The sequence below is a fragment of the Lichenostomus cassidix genome, chromosome 3 (assembly GCF_008360975.1).
Source record: "Lichenostomus cassidix isolate B80296 chromosome 3, HeHo_3.0, whole genome shotgun sequence".
NCBI lineage: Eukaryota > Metazoa > Chordata > Aves > Passeriformes > Meliphagidae > Lichenostomus > Lichenostomus cassidix.
Window position 1 is genome coordinate 26033936 of NC_139483.1, and position 15189 is coordinate 26049124.

General features: G+C 36.8%; 1 protein-coding gene across 2 annotated transcripts in view; it reads left to right on the plus strand.

Annotated features, from left to right (window-relative positions):
• The window catches only part of PRKCE (protein kinase C epsilon), a 285443-nt gene that overhangs the window by 218549 nt on the left and 51705 nt on the right, over positions 1-15189 (plus strand). For both annotated transcript variants that reach the window (XM_085055006.1, XM_085055005.1), the window contains exon 11: positions 12039-12193. In XM_085055006.1, the coding sequence (XP_084911132.1) occupies positions 12039-12193 (155 nt within the window). The remainder of the gene's footprint in view (positions 1-12038; positions 12194-15189) is intronic.

Here is a 15189-nt window from a genome sequence, read left to right on the forward strand (position 1 = left end):
ACAGTTACTCAATGCTAATGTCTCATTTTAAGGAACTTGAAATCCTCAACAAGGTTTTGTTAGTACAAATGCAACTACTTTTTCTATTCAGAACATCATGTTCAAGTAAACTCTAGACTTTTAGTTATTTCTGGCATCCAGGGCATAGTTTGTGAACTGATATGACAGTATCTCATATAAATTTTCCATCTGGATGATCACAGAGCAATAGAAGTTTCTTGCTGTGTTGTCAAGCTAGAACCAACTGTTGTCACTGGCTGACCTTTGTTTTTAAGTACGTGGGAACATTACTGAAACGCTTCACATAATACAGAAGAGCTGTTTCTCTGGTAGTATCTCTATGTTGCCAAAGACTTCATTCATCTCCTTTTGAAAGGAGCACAGGATTCCCTGTCCTCCCCCACCACAAACTTTCTAAAAGTATAAGTCAATTCCTTAGCACTTAATCTCACAAAAGGTCCTGTAGGAGTCAGTGGCCTGGTCTAATGTACAAAAGTTAGAAAATCAAGTCCTAAGACAAGGCCAGAGAATGTTTTATTGTGCTCTGACTTGTGTAAAATTGCTGAACAAGAAATACTGTGTTCTTCTAGATGCATCAGCGAATAATCATGTTTTTTTTTCCTTAGTGCAAAGTGATTGAGTTGGTTGTAAGAGTAAGGAGGTATGAGTAACATGCAAAGGGCACTCTGATGGAAACATTAATTATGAATGACTTGTACAGACTGTGAAATTATCAGAATAAGAAACTTGTACTGCAAAATTGGTAAAAGCCCTCTCTTTAATGCTAATACTTTATTTTCCTAATTTCATTTGGTTGCTCTTTTTCAGGAAAAAAAATTATCTGTGGAAGATGTACCAGTCTTTTCACCATCCCTCTTTTTTTGCTTAGGCAGAAATAACAATTTAAAAACAGTAAAAAAATATCTGGAAGCAAATGTCTCTGTAACACATAGAGCATCATAAATGGAATATCTAGGCAGTATGTAAAGAAGTTGGCTCTGCTGCAGCACATTTTTTCCAACACTCATTCCCACATTCCACTACAAGGAAAGTAGTTTGGAAATTTTTGGAGAATTCTGTTTTACTCTTTTTTTAATAAATGTACTAGTGTTCATATCAAACACCTATTAGGCAAGTTAACTTACGGGACAACATATCAAGTGTTTGAATAACTTTTTGTATCTGTTTGCTTTGCCTTTTTCCCTCTACAGTGTCCAATGCTCTGTCCATGGGCAAGTGGAATTTTGAGCTGGAAAGAGATACAGGTTTTCCCAGTGCTAAATTCTGTAATGCAAGAAAATTGTTCTTTCACAGTCTGGTGCAATGGCAAGATTTTTTTTCTTGCATGGGGAGAGCGGAAATATCTATACATTTATGCCGTGTTTTCTAACAAATTCTGAAAATATGAACTGAGAAACTTAAATATAAAATATACTCATCTATTTCTGCCCTAGTCCGCCCATTTTGGTTCAGTATGCCTGTGATTTCTAGTCACACATATCACACAGACAACAGTTGTCACACAGACAAGTTTTGATAGTTTGTGTGCAAGTAACTCATTGGTGAAGTTATTGTAGATTCCTCCTAGATCACAACTGGTAGTTGCATAAATCTGGGAAGATAACTTTTGCCTTTCAGTCAGCTGATTGCATTCCTAGAAACAAAGATGCTGTTGCCAGTATATCATGACTGTGATATCAGAACTTGCCCACTCAGCCAATTACTTCTGGTTGGGGTTTTTTCGCAATACTGGATAATTTCTGAGAAACTCATTGCCGGATGAGTATTTTGTCCTGTCATTTTCATTATCTTCCTTAACTGGGTTCCTTTTCCTTCTGATATCACTGCTGCTGGACCAACTGGCTGCATTCCCCAGACTGTTCCCTGTTAGTTTTGTAGGATCTGATACGTTTCCTTGTGTGCTCAAAGACATACACTAGATGCCCAAACAGCATAAGGAAACAGGAATTGCAAAGACAAGGAAGGTACCAGAGCCAGCCTAGGGGCTGAGGAGACAAGCAGGACATGTGCCATCTTAGCTCCTTGGTAGAATATGAACAGGTCTAAAGTTGTTCTAAGAAGTTCTGAGGTGCCTTCAAAACCTTTATATTTAGTTCTATTTGGAAGACAGTGTTTATGTTTTTCCTATAAGAATCAGAACAAAGGAATATTAATAGCTGCCTGCACATTGTAACATTTTCTGCATAATGACATTTTACAGGCTTGATATAATTTTCTGCCATGTGCATCAGGCCATTAAATGAGAGGTCTTTAAAATTATCTCACCAGAACAGTTCTTTTTTCCAAACACCAAAAGAAGATGAGATCAAAGAATTTCATAAAAGGCACTTTTCACAGCTTATCTGTCATCAAATGAAGGTATTAGGGAAATGGCTTGAGAAGCTTTTCCTACTTGATACCCCTTTTGAAGTGACTAGAACTACAAAACACGCCATTTCTGCAGAGGATTCCAGTTGTGTTTCTCCCTTATATGAGAGGAAGGGCACAAGAACCATATTACACCAGCTCTTCTGGTGTTCTTGCTCTTGGAGCTTGTTTGGGCTTTCAGGGAGCAGGCAAGGAGCAGGGTTGCTGCCCAGGGAGTGCTCCTTCCCTGAGCTCTCCGTGGAGCTCACAGCTACCAACACTGCAGCAAGGGGCACACTGAAAGATTTCCACCAGCTCCCAGAAAAATCCAGAGACAACAGAACACATGTCTCTTCAAGATAATTTGGGATTGAAGATTTTCCCAAATTTAAGAAGTCTTTTTGTTTCAGTTAATTTCTAAGGTAAGAAGGTAGGGGATTGAGCTGATGGAATGCAAATGGATATAATTTGTTCAGCACTTTCATTGCATGCCCTTGGATAATAAATCCCACATATTACAGCATTAAAAATTTAATCCTGATCTGAACCCCATTTGAGTTAAAGAGAATCTCACCACTAAGTCCTGTAGACACTGTGTCAGAAAAATAGATATTATTGGTGTCAAAAAACATTCACATGGGCAGGAGGTATACTATCCATCAGTGACCAAGAAGAACAAAAACCAAAATTGTAATTCTTAATTCTTAATTTAAAGCAGGAAGGAAGTAAGATAATGAACATGTTTGCACTCACATGATAATATTTTAGGGTCTTAATATGAAATTTTTGTCTACTCAAGCAACTCAGAGCTAGGATTTTATGTCTATTCTCAGTGGGTAAAATGAGAGCTCTATGGAGGGCAAGCTGACAACTCTCTACCTGCTGTTTCTGTGCTGCATTGAATTACTCTAAATATTATCTTTTTTAAAAAACAGGATTAATTAAATTTTGAATATTTTCTTTTTAAGAGACCTGGTGTGAGCCTGATACACCAAATAATACAGCAACTAATCCAATGCATAGTAAATTGGGTCCTGATAGTAATCTGACAGAATTCATTATCTGAGAAAACAGTGGGAAGACTGTGTTCAAGATGTGGTGTTCATAAATTGCACAGGAGAAAGCTCTGTGTGAAGGATGTAATGTTCATCTGTTATTGTGAGCTATATATGATTGCCGGTTGAGGAGTCTAGGGTATAGATTTATTCATAACCATGTTTTTGCATATTCCAAGATTTATGGTACAGTTGAAGAACTATACCTTTCAAAAGTGATGTCAATGTCAGTGAGTTTTGCTTGCCACAGTAATGTGGGGTTAGAGTCTTTCAGTAGTTGAAACAATCAACTAAATTTTTCTAGAAGTATTAGTGCTGAGGTGATTAATAAATGGCACATTTTTTTACTCTCTGTGAATTTGGGACAGGCTTGCTTCTCTTCATTTTGGACAGTTTTAGAGTATTGCTGGATATGTCTTTGAGCTCTCATTAAATCAAACTTTCTTCTTGAGTGCCAGTCTAGAAAAAATGTAATGATCCCTTGAACTTTTTGCAAAGAATAGGTGATGTCCATGAGGTCCTGGATAACATTTCCTGCTTTGAATCATTAACTTGTTACTTCCATGGTTTTCTGACCTATTGTTGGCACGCAGTAAGTCTCCCACCCAAACCAGCTAATTTATCTCAAGGTACATAATATTAGCCACATTTTTATTTTTGAATACCACTATGGGATGTGTTATGGGCATGAGAAACATGTTAAGAACCCTGTTTTGTTCCAGTATCCGTTGATAAGCCATAGGGAGACAACATAAATCTCCCATGAAAAAAGTGACATACCAGGGCTGCTTTATGCCATACAAAGAACTCAGACAAACTCATATTATAGATGAGTAAATGCTGCAAGGCAAGTCTTTACAGTAACAAAAAGGATTTGAGAATCTCCATACTGATTCTGAACGTACTGTTTGAAAACTAATTGCATTTGATTTGTAGCTTTTTCTGGCCATTCACATCATATGGTATGATGGGGTAGAGAGGGATTTTTGAGAATTGTTCGTGTTTCAAGAAAGGCCTAATCTTGAAAGCTAATCTTGAAACCATTCTCAAGATTTTACAAGTGTTTATCCCACAGGCTCTCAACTAACATAATATCTGAGGTCTCTAAAGTAGAATAGAGCTATTGTGTAATCAATTTTGTAAAATCAAGAAAAAACAGTAACCGTTCTTTTCATAAGAAACAAAGGAAAGCACAGAAATGTTTCTCTGAAGTTATTATATAACTTCCAGCACAGCTAGGAATTGATACTTTGAGTAAGGTTAGAATAAGAAGCAATGCGAATGATTTGCAGCAATGAAAGAGCTCCTGATGGTGTCTTCTATAAGTACTGAAACAGACTGCCAGAGGAAGTCAAGGAGTGCTTATCCGCGGTGATTTTTAAGAGAAGATCAGTTTAATTTCAGTAACTGATACAATTTTCTGACCTGCAAGGCAGAATGTGTTCAAGGAATACTATTTACTACTGGCTTTTGCTGGTGACAAGGGGACTGAGAAGGGAGCAGGACATTTCTGGCAGAAATGGGACTCCACTGCAGTAGAGTGCAGAGAAGCCCGTTTGCCCTCTGGCAGACCAGACTAGCAGAGGCTCCTGCTTCTAGGTGTTTGTGGGCCAAATTCAGTCCACTCAGCAGGGCTGTTCAGGTTCACAGTTTTAGATCTCTGGATTAAAGTGTCCAGAGGATGCCTTGCAGCATTGGAAAGGTTAGTTCCCCTTGGGTTGGGTACAGCTGATCCTGCCTGTCAGCTGTGGAATAAACTGGATGACCTTACATGACTTCTTTGTCCGGTTTTGTGGAGTTCTCTGACTCTTTCTGGTCTATGAATCTTTGAGGCAATTCTTTCATGGGCAAAAAAGTGGATTTGAAAGGAAATACTGGACAAAGATAGGTAAAACTGAGCAATAAGCTGTAACTATAATAGTATTCATGAGCAATAAGCCATAACTATAATAGTATTCACTGGCTTGAGAGAAATTTGCAGTGTCCAGCTAACAAAAAAAATTCTCTAATGCAAAATCTGAACGTGTGCATTTTGTGTTAAGTGAAAGATGCAGATATCTCATGTGAAATTTAAGATAGCAGTTTCCATGTACAGGTCACTTACTCTAAGAAATATGGGATTCGTAGAAATTGTTCCCTTCTTATTTGGAACTCCTTGAAAGCCTGGGTACAAAACAGGAAAAACAACACAATTAGCTCTGAGTATAAACACTGAAATCAGAGACAGATAACATGTCATAATGTCCTGTTGGAGATTGTTACTGTGAACTTCAAAAAGGAATCACAAGAAGAGGAGAGAGCTTCTTGTTGTTTTCTGTAGTGTTGTACCTGGTTTTTCTCTTGGGTTTATATTTGTCCCTCCTAATGCTGGGGTTGTGGCAGATGAATCTACCACCCTGGTTACTCTTCTTCTCAGGGTGGTGAAGGTTTGCTCATGGTTTTGTGTACACTATGCCTGTGCAATTTCCATCAGAAGCAGGAAATGTTTATTTAAGTTCTGAGGGGTGGGACAGTTGCTGTAGTTTTAGGTAATTTTAAACAAACTGTTTGAGCATCCTGTTTAAATAGACTTAAGTAATCACAGTTTTGTACTGGTTGAAAAAGAATTCAGTACATGCATGACATGAATAAAATATCATCTTACAGGGCATACCAAGGTGATATATTTACCGGACTTCTTGAGCAATAAAAGTTTTATCTTGGACTTTTGTTTTGCAACAAGTTTGGTGGCTAAACATATTCCATTATGTAACAGTTCTCTAATAGAATGCAAACTATTTTACACTTACATTTACCTGTATTTGATGCACGTATTAGTTTACTTGATACTTTCAGAGGCCTCTGAAGAAATCTAATTCAAGTGCAACTTTCTGAAATTGGGAGGAAAAAACTGCGTTCATAAAAAGAACTTAGTTTAGGGAGCTAGTGAGAATCAGGAAGAATTGATTCACAGCCAGTTGTTTGAAAACATAAATGAAGGAAAAAATGGTTGTTGGAGTAGGCTGCTAAGATATATCAATTGTGAATTTCACTAGAGTCCATGTTCCTGCCTTTCCCAAATGATTTTAAGTATTGTAAATGTTGAACTGGGAGACAAAAAACAGTAGTGAAAAGATTTGTTCTCAGACTTGTGCCATGGATGCACATCTTAGTTTTGAAACTAGGAGACAGAGACTGCATGATTTATTTTTGTTTTGTAGTGTTTCAGTAATGAAGCTGTGTTGAACTGCGTTTTGGGTGCCCAGCTGTTAGGACTCATTTGAAAGGGAAAAAAGTTTGTATTCTTCAGATTGAAGTGATAATTGTACATTGTCTTATGTCTATCAATGGATTGTCTTAAGACTGCAATTTAATGTTAATGAGATTTTAATTGGAAAACAAATGAAGGACAGACAGGTTAATGACTGATAACAATTTTTAAAAAGTCTTTTGAGATTTACACAATAATTAATGTAAACAATACATCAAAGTCTTTCCATGTCTAACCTTTCATACAGGGTTTACGTAGTATCTTGTTCCTTAACAATGGTATTATTCCTCATCTAAACAACTAATAGACTGTATAGTGTCATCTGTTAAATCAGAACTGATTGGCAAGATTATCTGGTCTTACTAGTAGGAAGATCTTGGTCATTAATCACACCTTCACAAAGAGGAGCTGGATTGAATCTGTTATGTCCTTAGATTTCATTGCTATTGATGTTTCTGGAAATCTCCCTTCCTTTTCCCAATTTAAAACATGTACATTATTCCAAAAGGGAAAAAAGGTAGAACCTCTACCCAGTGAAACTCATAACACTTAAACCCAAGCAAATATAAACTGGCAGGGAGTGCACATAATGCATGGATATTAACAAAAAAATGTATAAATAGAAGAAAAATTCAGAGAATGGCAATAATCAGAATAAGGTGTGAAGTATTAATTAGAGTGATTTACTGTAGAGCAAAGAGTCGCTATTTTGAATGTCAAGAAGGATGAAAAATTAAATTGGGACAAAATTAGAGGAGTGGAATGAAAGAGATTAAACAAGGTTTGTAATTTAACTAGTAATCATGCTTTTCCATATAGTGATAGGGACAAAGACTAGAAAAAAGGTTGTTTTGGTGTCCAGTTTTGATGGCACAAAGCATGTAGGAGACTCTCAATTAAGAAAGTTGAGAGGTGAGACCTGAATCAGAGAGATATTAAGACAGGCCTTATGTGTCCCAGTATAGGAGTTACATATATGGTCACAAAATACTACAGAAATACAGAATGAAGTTGAACTTTCTTGTTTTTGACTTCTAGCCTGTTTATTTCATACCATTTTCTTTTAAAATCTCTTACCCATACACTCTGCTCTGCTTTTCTTTCCATTTGTTATTCTAAGTATTGTCATTCAACCATATCTTTTGAGAAATTCAAGGAAAAGCAGGTATGATTAAGGGCTAAAATAAACCCTGAAAAATAATCAAATTACTTCAGAAAACATATTAGCTTACTTTGCTTCAGAAAACATATTAGCTTGCTTTGCAGTACTTTTTTTTGTTTTATAGTTGCCAAGAGAGGATTAATCTGTAATGCCTTGGTTTGTGATCTTGCCTTTTATTTCAGTTTATATAATTAAAGAGTTCCCAGGACTGCTTTACATTTGTTTTATTTATCAAAACATACTTCCCAAATGTTATGAAAACAAAGTCCAAAAATAATGCAGTCCAAACCAAACCCATTCAGTTTTCTCTTGGAACACACTTGATGATAAAGTCATACCTTGTATCTCGTTTTGAACTGAGTAAACGCTGCATTGTTCCTTAACGTGTAATTCTTAAGGTTGTTCAGTTTATGTTCTCCTACTTCAATATTTGAATAACTCCGGGTGGTACATGTAGCAAGATACATATAACCAGGAATAATATGGTTATTTTACTCCTAGTGGGAGGATGAACTCTGCATTGAGCTCAGAGGTCTCATTGGGTCACTCTGTGCGTGTGCTTACATTGTGACAGAAAGGAAATAGTCAGAGGGTTGGGAACTTATATTTTGATCATTAACCTTTGATGAAAGATATAGAAAAAAGTGGGAGTAGCAAAAATCAAAATAGTGTGTCTGTTGTTGAGGTTATGGAAATTTAAAAAAAAAAAAGGATTTGCCAATCTCAGCTCCTATTCATAAAATATTCTCTCTTCTCTTGCATCTTCGTTTCATGTAAATTTGAGTCTCAGTTGATCACATCATTGTCCTGACCAAAAAGAAAGACTAGAGAGTGCTTTTAAGAAAGTAGTTTCCATAGGGACTGAAAATATTTTATCAAAAAAAGATTATGCCTTTTAATGTTGAAATTCTGCTCTGCTGTGTTTGTGCATATTGTGCATCGCACTGTTTACTGCATGCTAGTAGGCTTTCCCAGACTCACTGTAAACAGAGAACAGAACTTTCAAACTAACTTTTTTCTGTGAATTCTCACTAGAAAACTGAAATGCTTACTGAGGAAAGCTGGAAAAGTGACTTGAAATATAGGTCTGTAGCAGAAGAAATCAACAGCAGAGAAAATTCAATTATTGAGCTATTAATTCGGCTTTTAGTAGGTATAGTTTTGATGAGATTGTCAAGTAAGATGCAGAATCTGTCAGAAATTGCCTTTCAAATGGAGAATGGGATGTGCACCATAAGGAAGATATGAAAGAGGATAGATAGATAGATAGATAGATAGATAGATAGATAGATAGCAGTGTCCAGCTCAGAAAATACTGCTAAAACTTTTGTTCAGCCTGTCTGGTGTCAAGATGCTCTGCTAAGTAGTCCAGGTTAAATTTTCAGTTAGCTAAACTGTAAGTGACCTAAAAAAGACTCGACTACAATAAAAGAACTTGAAGCTTTAATTAAACACAATTTCTGATGTTTATTATCAGCAGTTAGGCATTTAGTGAATTTAGTCACAAAAAGCATTAGTTCTGTTTGGGTGAAACACAGAGAGTATTTAATATGAAAATGGAACAATATGTATCCTGACATGTTAGGAAATGGCCTTTATCTGTACAGTTGTGTTAACCAGCTTTTTCTGTTGTTCTCAGGGTTGAGAGCAGCAGTTCCCAGCTTAATGACAAGTTGGGAGTCACTGTTTGAGAGTCACAGCTGTAAGGCACAGCACCATCACTTTGCTTTCTTTGTTTTCTACTTGTGATATAGGTGCAGCAAAATGATAGCAGCATTGGGAATGAATATGGCTGCTCAGGAGAATGGGAATTGCAGCTTCCTTTTCCTGGTTGTGCCCACTCATGTCCAGGCTATTGACTTTAGAAAGGTTAAAACAGCAGTGTAAGAAAGTTCAATCTCAACAAGGTTTAGGAGAAGTTAGTTTACCCAAGTGCACTCCTTAACCTGCAGTCCAATGGGTTTTGTGCTTGAAACACTGAGCTGTATCTGTGTGAGATAATCTTAGGCACAGAGCTGCAAAGGGACTCTGGAAACTGCTCTTCAGAGATAGTCTGTGGTGCAGCAGACAGAAGCCTAACAAAGAACAATGCCTGCATCTTCTTCTTAGGGATGTTGTATCCTCTTATGTTATGTTGCAGTAGCAATACAGCTATGTTTTTGACTGACTTCATCACAAAGCTGACTGTATTGATGTTATCCTTCAGCTCTAGCTTCTGAAATCCTGAGACCATCTGAGAACTATCAGATTTTCTTTTTAAAGTAAGACTTTAATTCTTATTGTTTCCAAAGATAAATCAGATGGACAGCACAAGGACCCATATTTTTGCTTAAAGAAGCAAAGAGGATGAGATTTAAACCCTACACTAATGTCACAAGGTCTGCACCATGATTTTGAACATTTCATATCAGCAGTACTGAGCACTACAGAAAGAACAAAGGCATGGCTCTGAATCCATGCTCTTTTGAGCATATGATGCAGCCAGATGCTTTGATGCTATTCTTCAGTAGATTTTCCTTCCTAGGGAATGGTAAAAAAAATGTTGGAAAATGTACCAAAGTCATTAGCAGTGTTTTGGCAAGAACGCCGGTTTGGAAACCTGGCTTTCCAAATTTCATACAGTCTGGCAGTTTCTGTGTTCCTAAGATATGGAGGGAAAGGCACAAAGTTTTTTCTGCATCCTCTTTCTGTAATCAGCAAAAAGTCAGACAAACATTTCTAGTGTCCTCCAGGAAGCATCCCTGATAAGTATAACATTTAGGCACTTAATGAGCAGGATTAATGCACACGCTTAAGTTTAAGGGTATTTTTAAGTGCTATGCTTTGAGTCTGAATCGTAGATTATTAAAGACAAATGACAAACATTTATGAATTTCTGAATTCATATATATAAACTATGTAATTTGCAGGCTCGGATTCACTTGGGGGAGGTTGATTAACTTGGATCTTCTGTTGTTTTTCCTTGTCCAAAGTAGTCACACATCTTGTCTCCTTTTCTTCACCCAGCACACCAGACACTATGAACTAGAGCCAAATTGCAGTGTGACATCAGAGTTCCAGAGGGGTGAAGTCCTGTGCTCACACACCTGTGAATTGTATGACTGGAGAAAGAAATGTCTGTGTCACATCACATCAGAATTCCCTTCACCTCTAACTAAACTCATGTCCAGATAGATGTAGATAATTAACAGTAAGGAAATAAAGAATGTGAAGTAGGCATTCAGCAAGATTGAAGGGGCAAGGAAGGGAAGTTAGAACCGACTAGGGAAAATATGAAAATTTGTAAGAAACACTTAAAAAAATAGGATCTACATTAGATCAAGTGGACATCTGTCATTTCTTTCCTTGTGCCTTCACCTGCATTGCCAGTTTACATAATAAATGGTTCAAGATGCCAAGCACATGTTTAGTTTACTGATATTTTCACCTCTGACTGTTTCAACAAGTGCTCAACTTTTGGGTTAATGGTGTGACTGCCTGAGAATCTCAGTTGCTGCTCTCAAGGAAAGTTAATTTCTAGTCCTCCATCATGGAAATAGGCTTAAAGCTTGAACATGGATGTGATAAGCATTAGAAGAAAATTAAAAAAAACCAAAACTGAGAAGTATTTTAATAATATAATTCCATTTCATTTTCTTAAGAGAGTTTGAGACAATTCAAAAAACCATATGTAAGTGTTTGAGATTGGCAGCACTGGTTTCTATAGCTTAACAATTCTAAATAATTTTTACCTAATTTGGGGAAGATGCTTTGCAGACAAAGTAACTGGTAAGAGAGAAGTGAAGAAAGAATGAGACTGACATTTGCCCAGCAGCCTGTCAATAGTTGACAAAATTGACATATTTTCATAGTTATGGCTAAATTACAAAAGAAACAACATCTCTGTTATTATATGAAGTATCTCTGTTATTATATGAAATTGATTATAATTCCATATGTATTTGTTGATGTGTGGAAGTTTATGTGTGTGTGCTGTTTAATACAGTATTTTGATTGCCTTTTTCTCATTTCTCATTTTGAGACTCATCTCATTTTCTTTAGGTTTGGTGGATTTTGGTTGCCAGCTTTCTCCTTTTTCAGAATCGTAACATTAGTTTATTTTATTTCTTGATGTAAATGCTTCAGTCACATAAAGTGTAGCTTCAAGCAGTCCTTTATGTCACTAGAAGAAATTAGCTAAATAGCACTGTTTAATTAATTTCAGGACCGCCTCTTTTTCGTCATGGAATATGTAAATGGAGGAGACCTGATGTTTCAAATCCAGCGCTCACGCAAATTTGACGAACCTCGATCCCGCTTTTATGCTGCAGAGGTCACATCAGCACTCATGTTTCTTCACCAACATGGCGTCATCTACAGGTACTTTTTTTGATCAAAAATAAAGTATTCTTGAGGCTTCAGGATGGTTTTGGCTGAAATCCTCCATCTCTTAGCAACCAGATTTAGATTAGTTGTTTGTTCCAATTTGCTTACACAGAACTTTTTTTTGGCTGTTTATCATTGAGAATGTTAACATTTGAATAGCCTCTGCAGCAGTCGCCAGCTGTGTGTGCCAGTTTTGTGTTCTAGTCCAAATAAAGTGGGTTTGAAAAAGCTTGGCACAGTGAGACCCAGAGGTGACCTTGCTGCAGATCGGTGCAATCTCTTCACTTTCCTCTCTGTGCCATAGATTTCCTCTCAGTTTCTAACTCCCTGCCACTTCCTGAGTTTGTTTGTCTTAGTTGTCTCCACTCCGATACAATTGGGATGGTCGTTTGCAATGCTTTGCTTATGCCCCTTCCTCTTGACTGTTTGGGTGAAGGCTTAGTCCCCAGCAGGAAGTGGCTCTTTGGAGACAATTCTGATTTGCTTTCAAGTGCCCTGCATCTATTTGAACCTCCCCCACTGGCCCCAGTCTCTAATCTTCAGCACCCATGCACACACACACAAAAAGTGCATATTGTTTGCTGGGATGAGGAATGCATTTAGGGATAGGCTTTATTATTAAAAGTAAAGATTTGCTTTGAAAAATGTCACCCTGATGTTAATGTGTTTATTAAATCCTTTATCTTGTCATTTCACACTTCCTCTCTGCTTTTATATTTGTTTTTAGCAGACTGTTATTGCTTGTGATAAATTCAGGCTTTCACAAGCAGTATGCTTAACAGGTTTTGTAATATAATTCTGTCCTGTCTAGTAAAAACTCTGAGTTCTTCAGATCTAACTGAGCTTTGTTTTTTGCCTTGATATTCCTACCCTCTTTCAGGTTATCAGTTTTGATTTGAGGTAGTCATCTCAGGGGCAGCCAGTCTCAAATTTTATGAACAGAAACATCCAAGATGAGAATGTGTAATTTGTCACATCCCTGGATTCATATAAAGGCAGCTCTTAAGAGTGCTAGAAATTGAGAAGGGAATATGAAATGTTTAGTAACCAGATTTGAGTGGTAAGTTCCATTAGAAGCAATTGTCTTTCCCACATACAAAGGGATTCAAACGGAAATTTCTCAAAGGCATCTCCTTTCCAGAGATATAACAAACAGTAGGGCATCACAGCTTCTAAAGAAAATAAATATCTGTGAAAGTGGTCTTTTCATCAAAAATCTAGTTTTCATTATAAAACTCTTTGCTAGCTGCAGCTCTTGATCTCCATCTTATTTTTAACACTGGTGTGATGTTTGCATACTGGGTTGTACTTTTGGCCCTGATACTTCACATGGTTTTGTTTTCAAGTGCCAAAGATCCAACATATTTCTTACCTTACCTGCCCATATCATATTTCCTATTCATTGTCTGCATTTATTTCCAAAGGTAGGTATTTGTACATTCCCATAATAGGACATGGCAACTTCAGAATTTACAAGTATCTGTCATAAGGGGAACAGATAAGCTTGGCACTTGGAAAAGTGAAGGATTTTGAGGATTTGTTTCCATAAAATACTTGAGCTAATTTTCTCTTCCTGGAAACTGGAGGTAGACACCTTGTAATTAGCAGTCAGTTTAATGATTTCTGTCAACCAGGAAAAAAGAATTGGTATAAAAGTACATCTCCTTTCTTTATATGAATGTGCATTCATTTACCCCCCACATCCTTCACTCCCTTAAGACACATTCTCTCCTCTCTCTACTCTTTCTTTCCTAGCTCTGCTCCCTTGTCCTATATGTAGCTTTTGCTATGTGTTGGCTCCCAGCTGGATGCATTGAGTGGCTTCATGTGCCTGCGTTCTTCCTGTGACTTTATCAGAAGAATGCTTCCATCACAAGAGAAATGTCATTCTGAGACATTGTTTCACAATTTAAACTTCTCAGTGTACTCACAGCTTCTAATTCAGACCCTATGCTGACATGTCCTTTGCATGTTAGAGTATGACACTGAATTTCTAAATGGCGTGTTATGCTGTGTCTATTATCAAAAGAAACAGGAGAGCATGAGTTGTAGGATGAAAGCATAAACTATGAAAACCAACAGGAAGAAATTAGGAACAGATTCAGTTGTATTTTGTTTTTATGTAGGCTTTTGGATCTTGACATAGCTTTGTCTGTAAGAATAATTAATTTTCCAAACTGTGGGATACTGGGAGCCTCAAGTGTTTGTAAAATGTACATCCCAGTTTTTCTATAAAATACAACAAGAAGGAAGAAGTTAGAGGTTATTTTAAAAGAATTAATCATAAGAAAATGCTACAATTCATTCACAATGTGCCATGCCTTGGGAGAATGCATTTGTTGATGTCAAGCATACATAAGAATAGTTGTCTTGCACAGAACAGTTTCAGCCTAATTATTCCATACCTCACTACAATGTCAAAAATGCATTGGGATCTAGTCACTCCTTTACATCTCCAAAGCTCTTATTAGCTGGCAAACAAGGAAAGAAAAAGGAAGGAAAAAAAAAAAGAAAAAAAACCCTTTGCTCCTGAATAACCAGCAGTCATAACTACCTAACATGCCTTCAGATATTTTAATAAGGAATACTTGTCTTCTGTGTAATTATATTTCTAGAAAAAACATTGTGGTGTGGAATTAATGGTTATTCTCCAAAGTGGGAAATGCTGCCTGTGTGGGCACTACTTCAAGGAAAGTGGGGAATATATAAATAAACTAAGATGTTTGATGGAAATGTAGGTTTCAAAATAGCTGCTATACCTTCTGATCTTTTTTCAGCCTTGTATGTGGAAGTATTTGTTTGGAGCTAAACAAAGTTATATTTTTGGAAGTAAATAACTAGCTTTAGTTTGTGCTTTGGCTTGTTGGTTAGGTTTTTAGAAAGTGCTATGATGATGCTAAATGATCATCTTTTGTAATAACTAGTTTATCCTTGTTTCCCCTGAAGTTCAAAGAGAAAGCCAGCTCCCTGTTTGGCAATCGAAATTATTC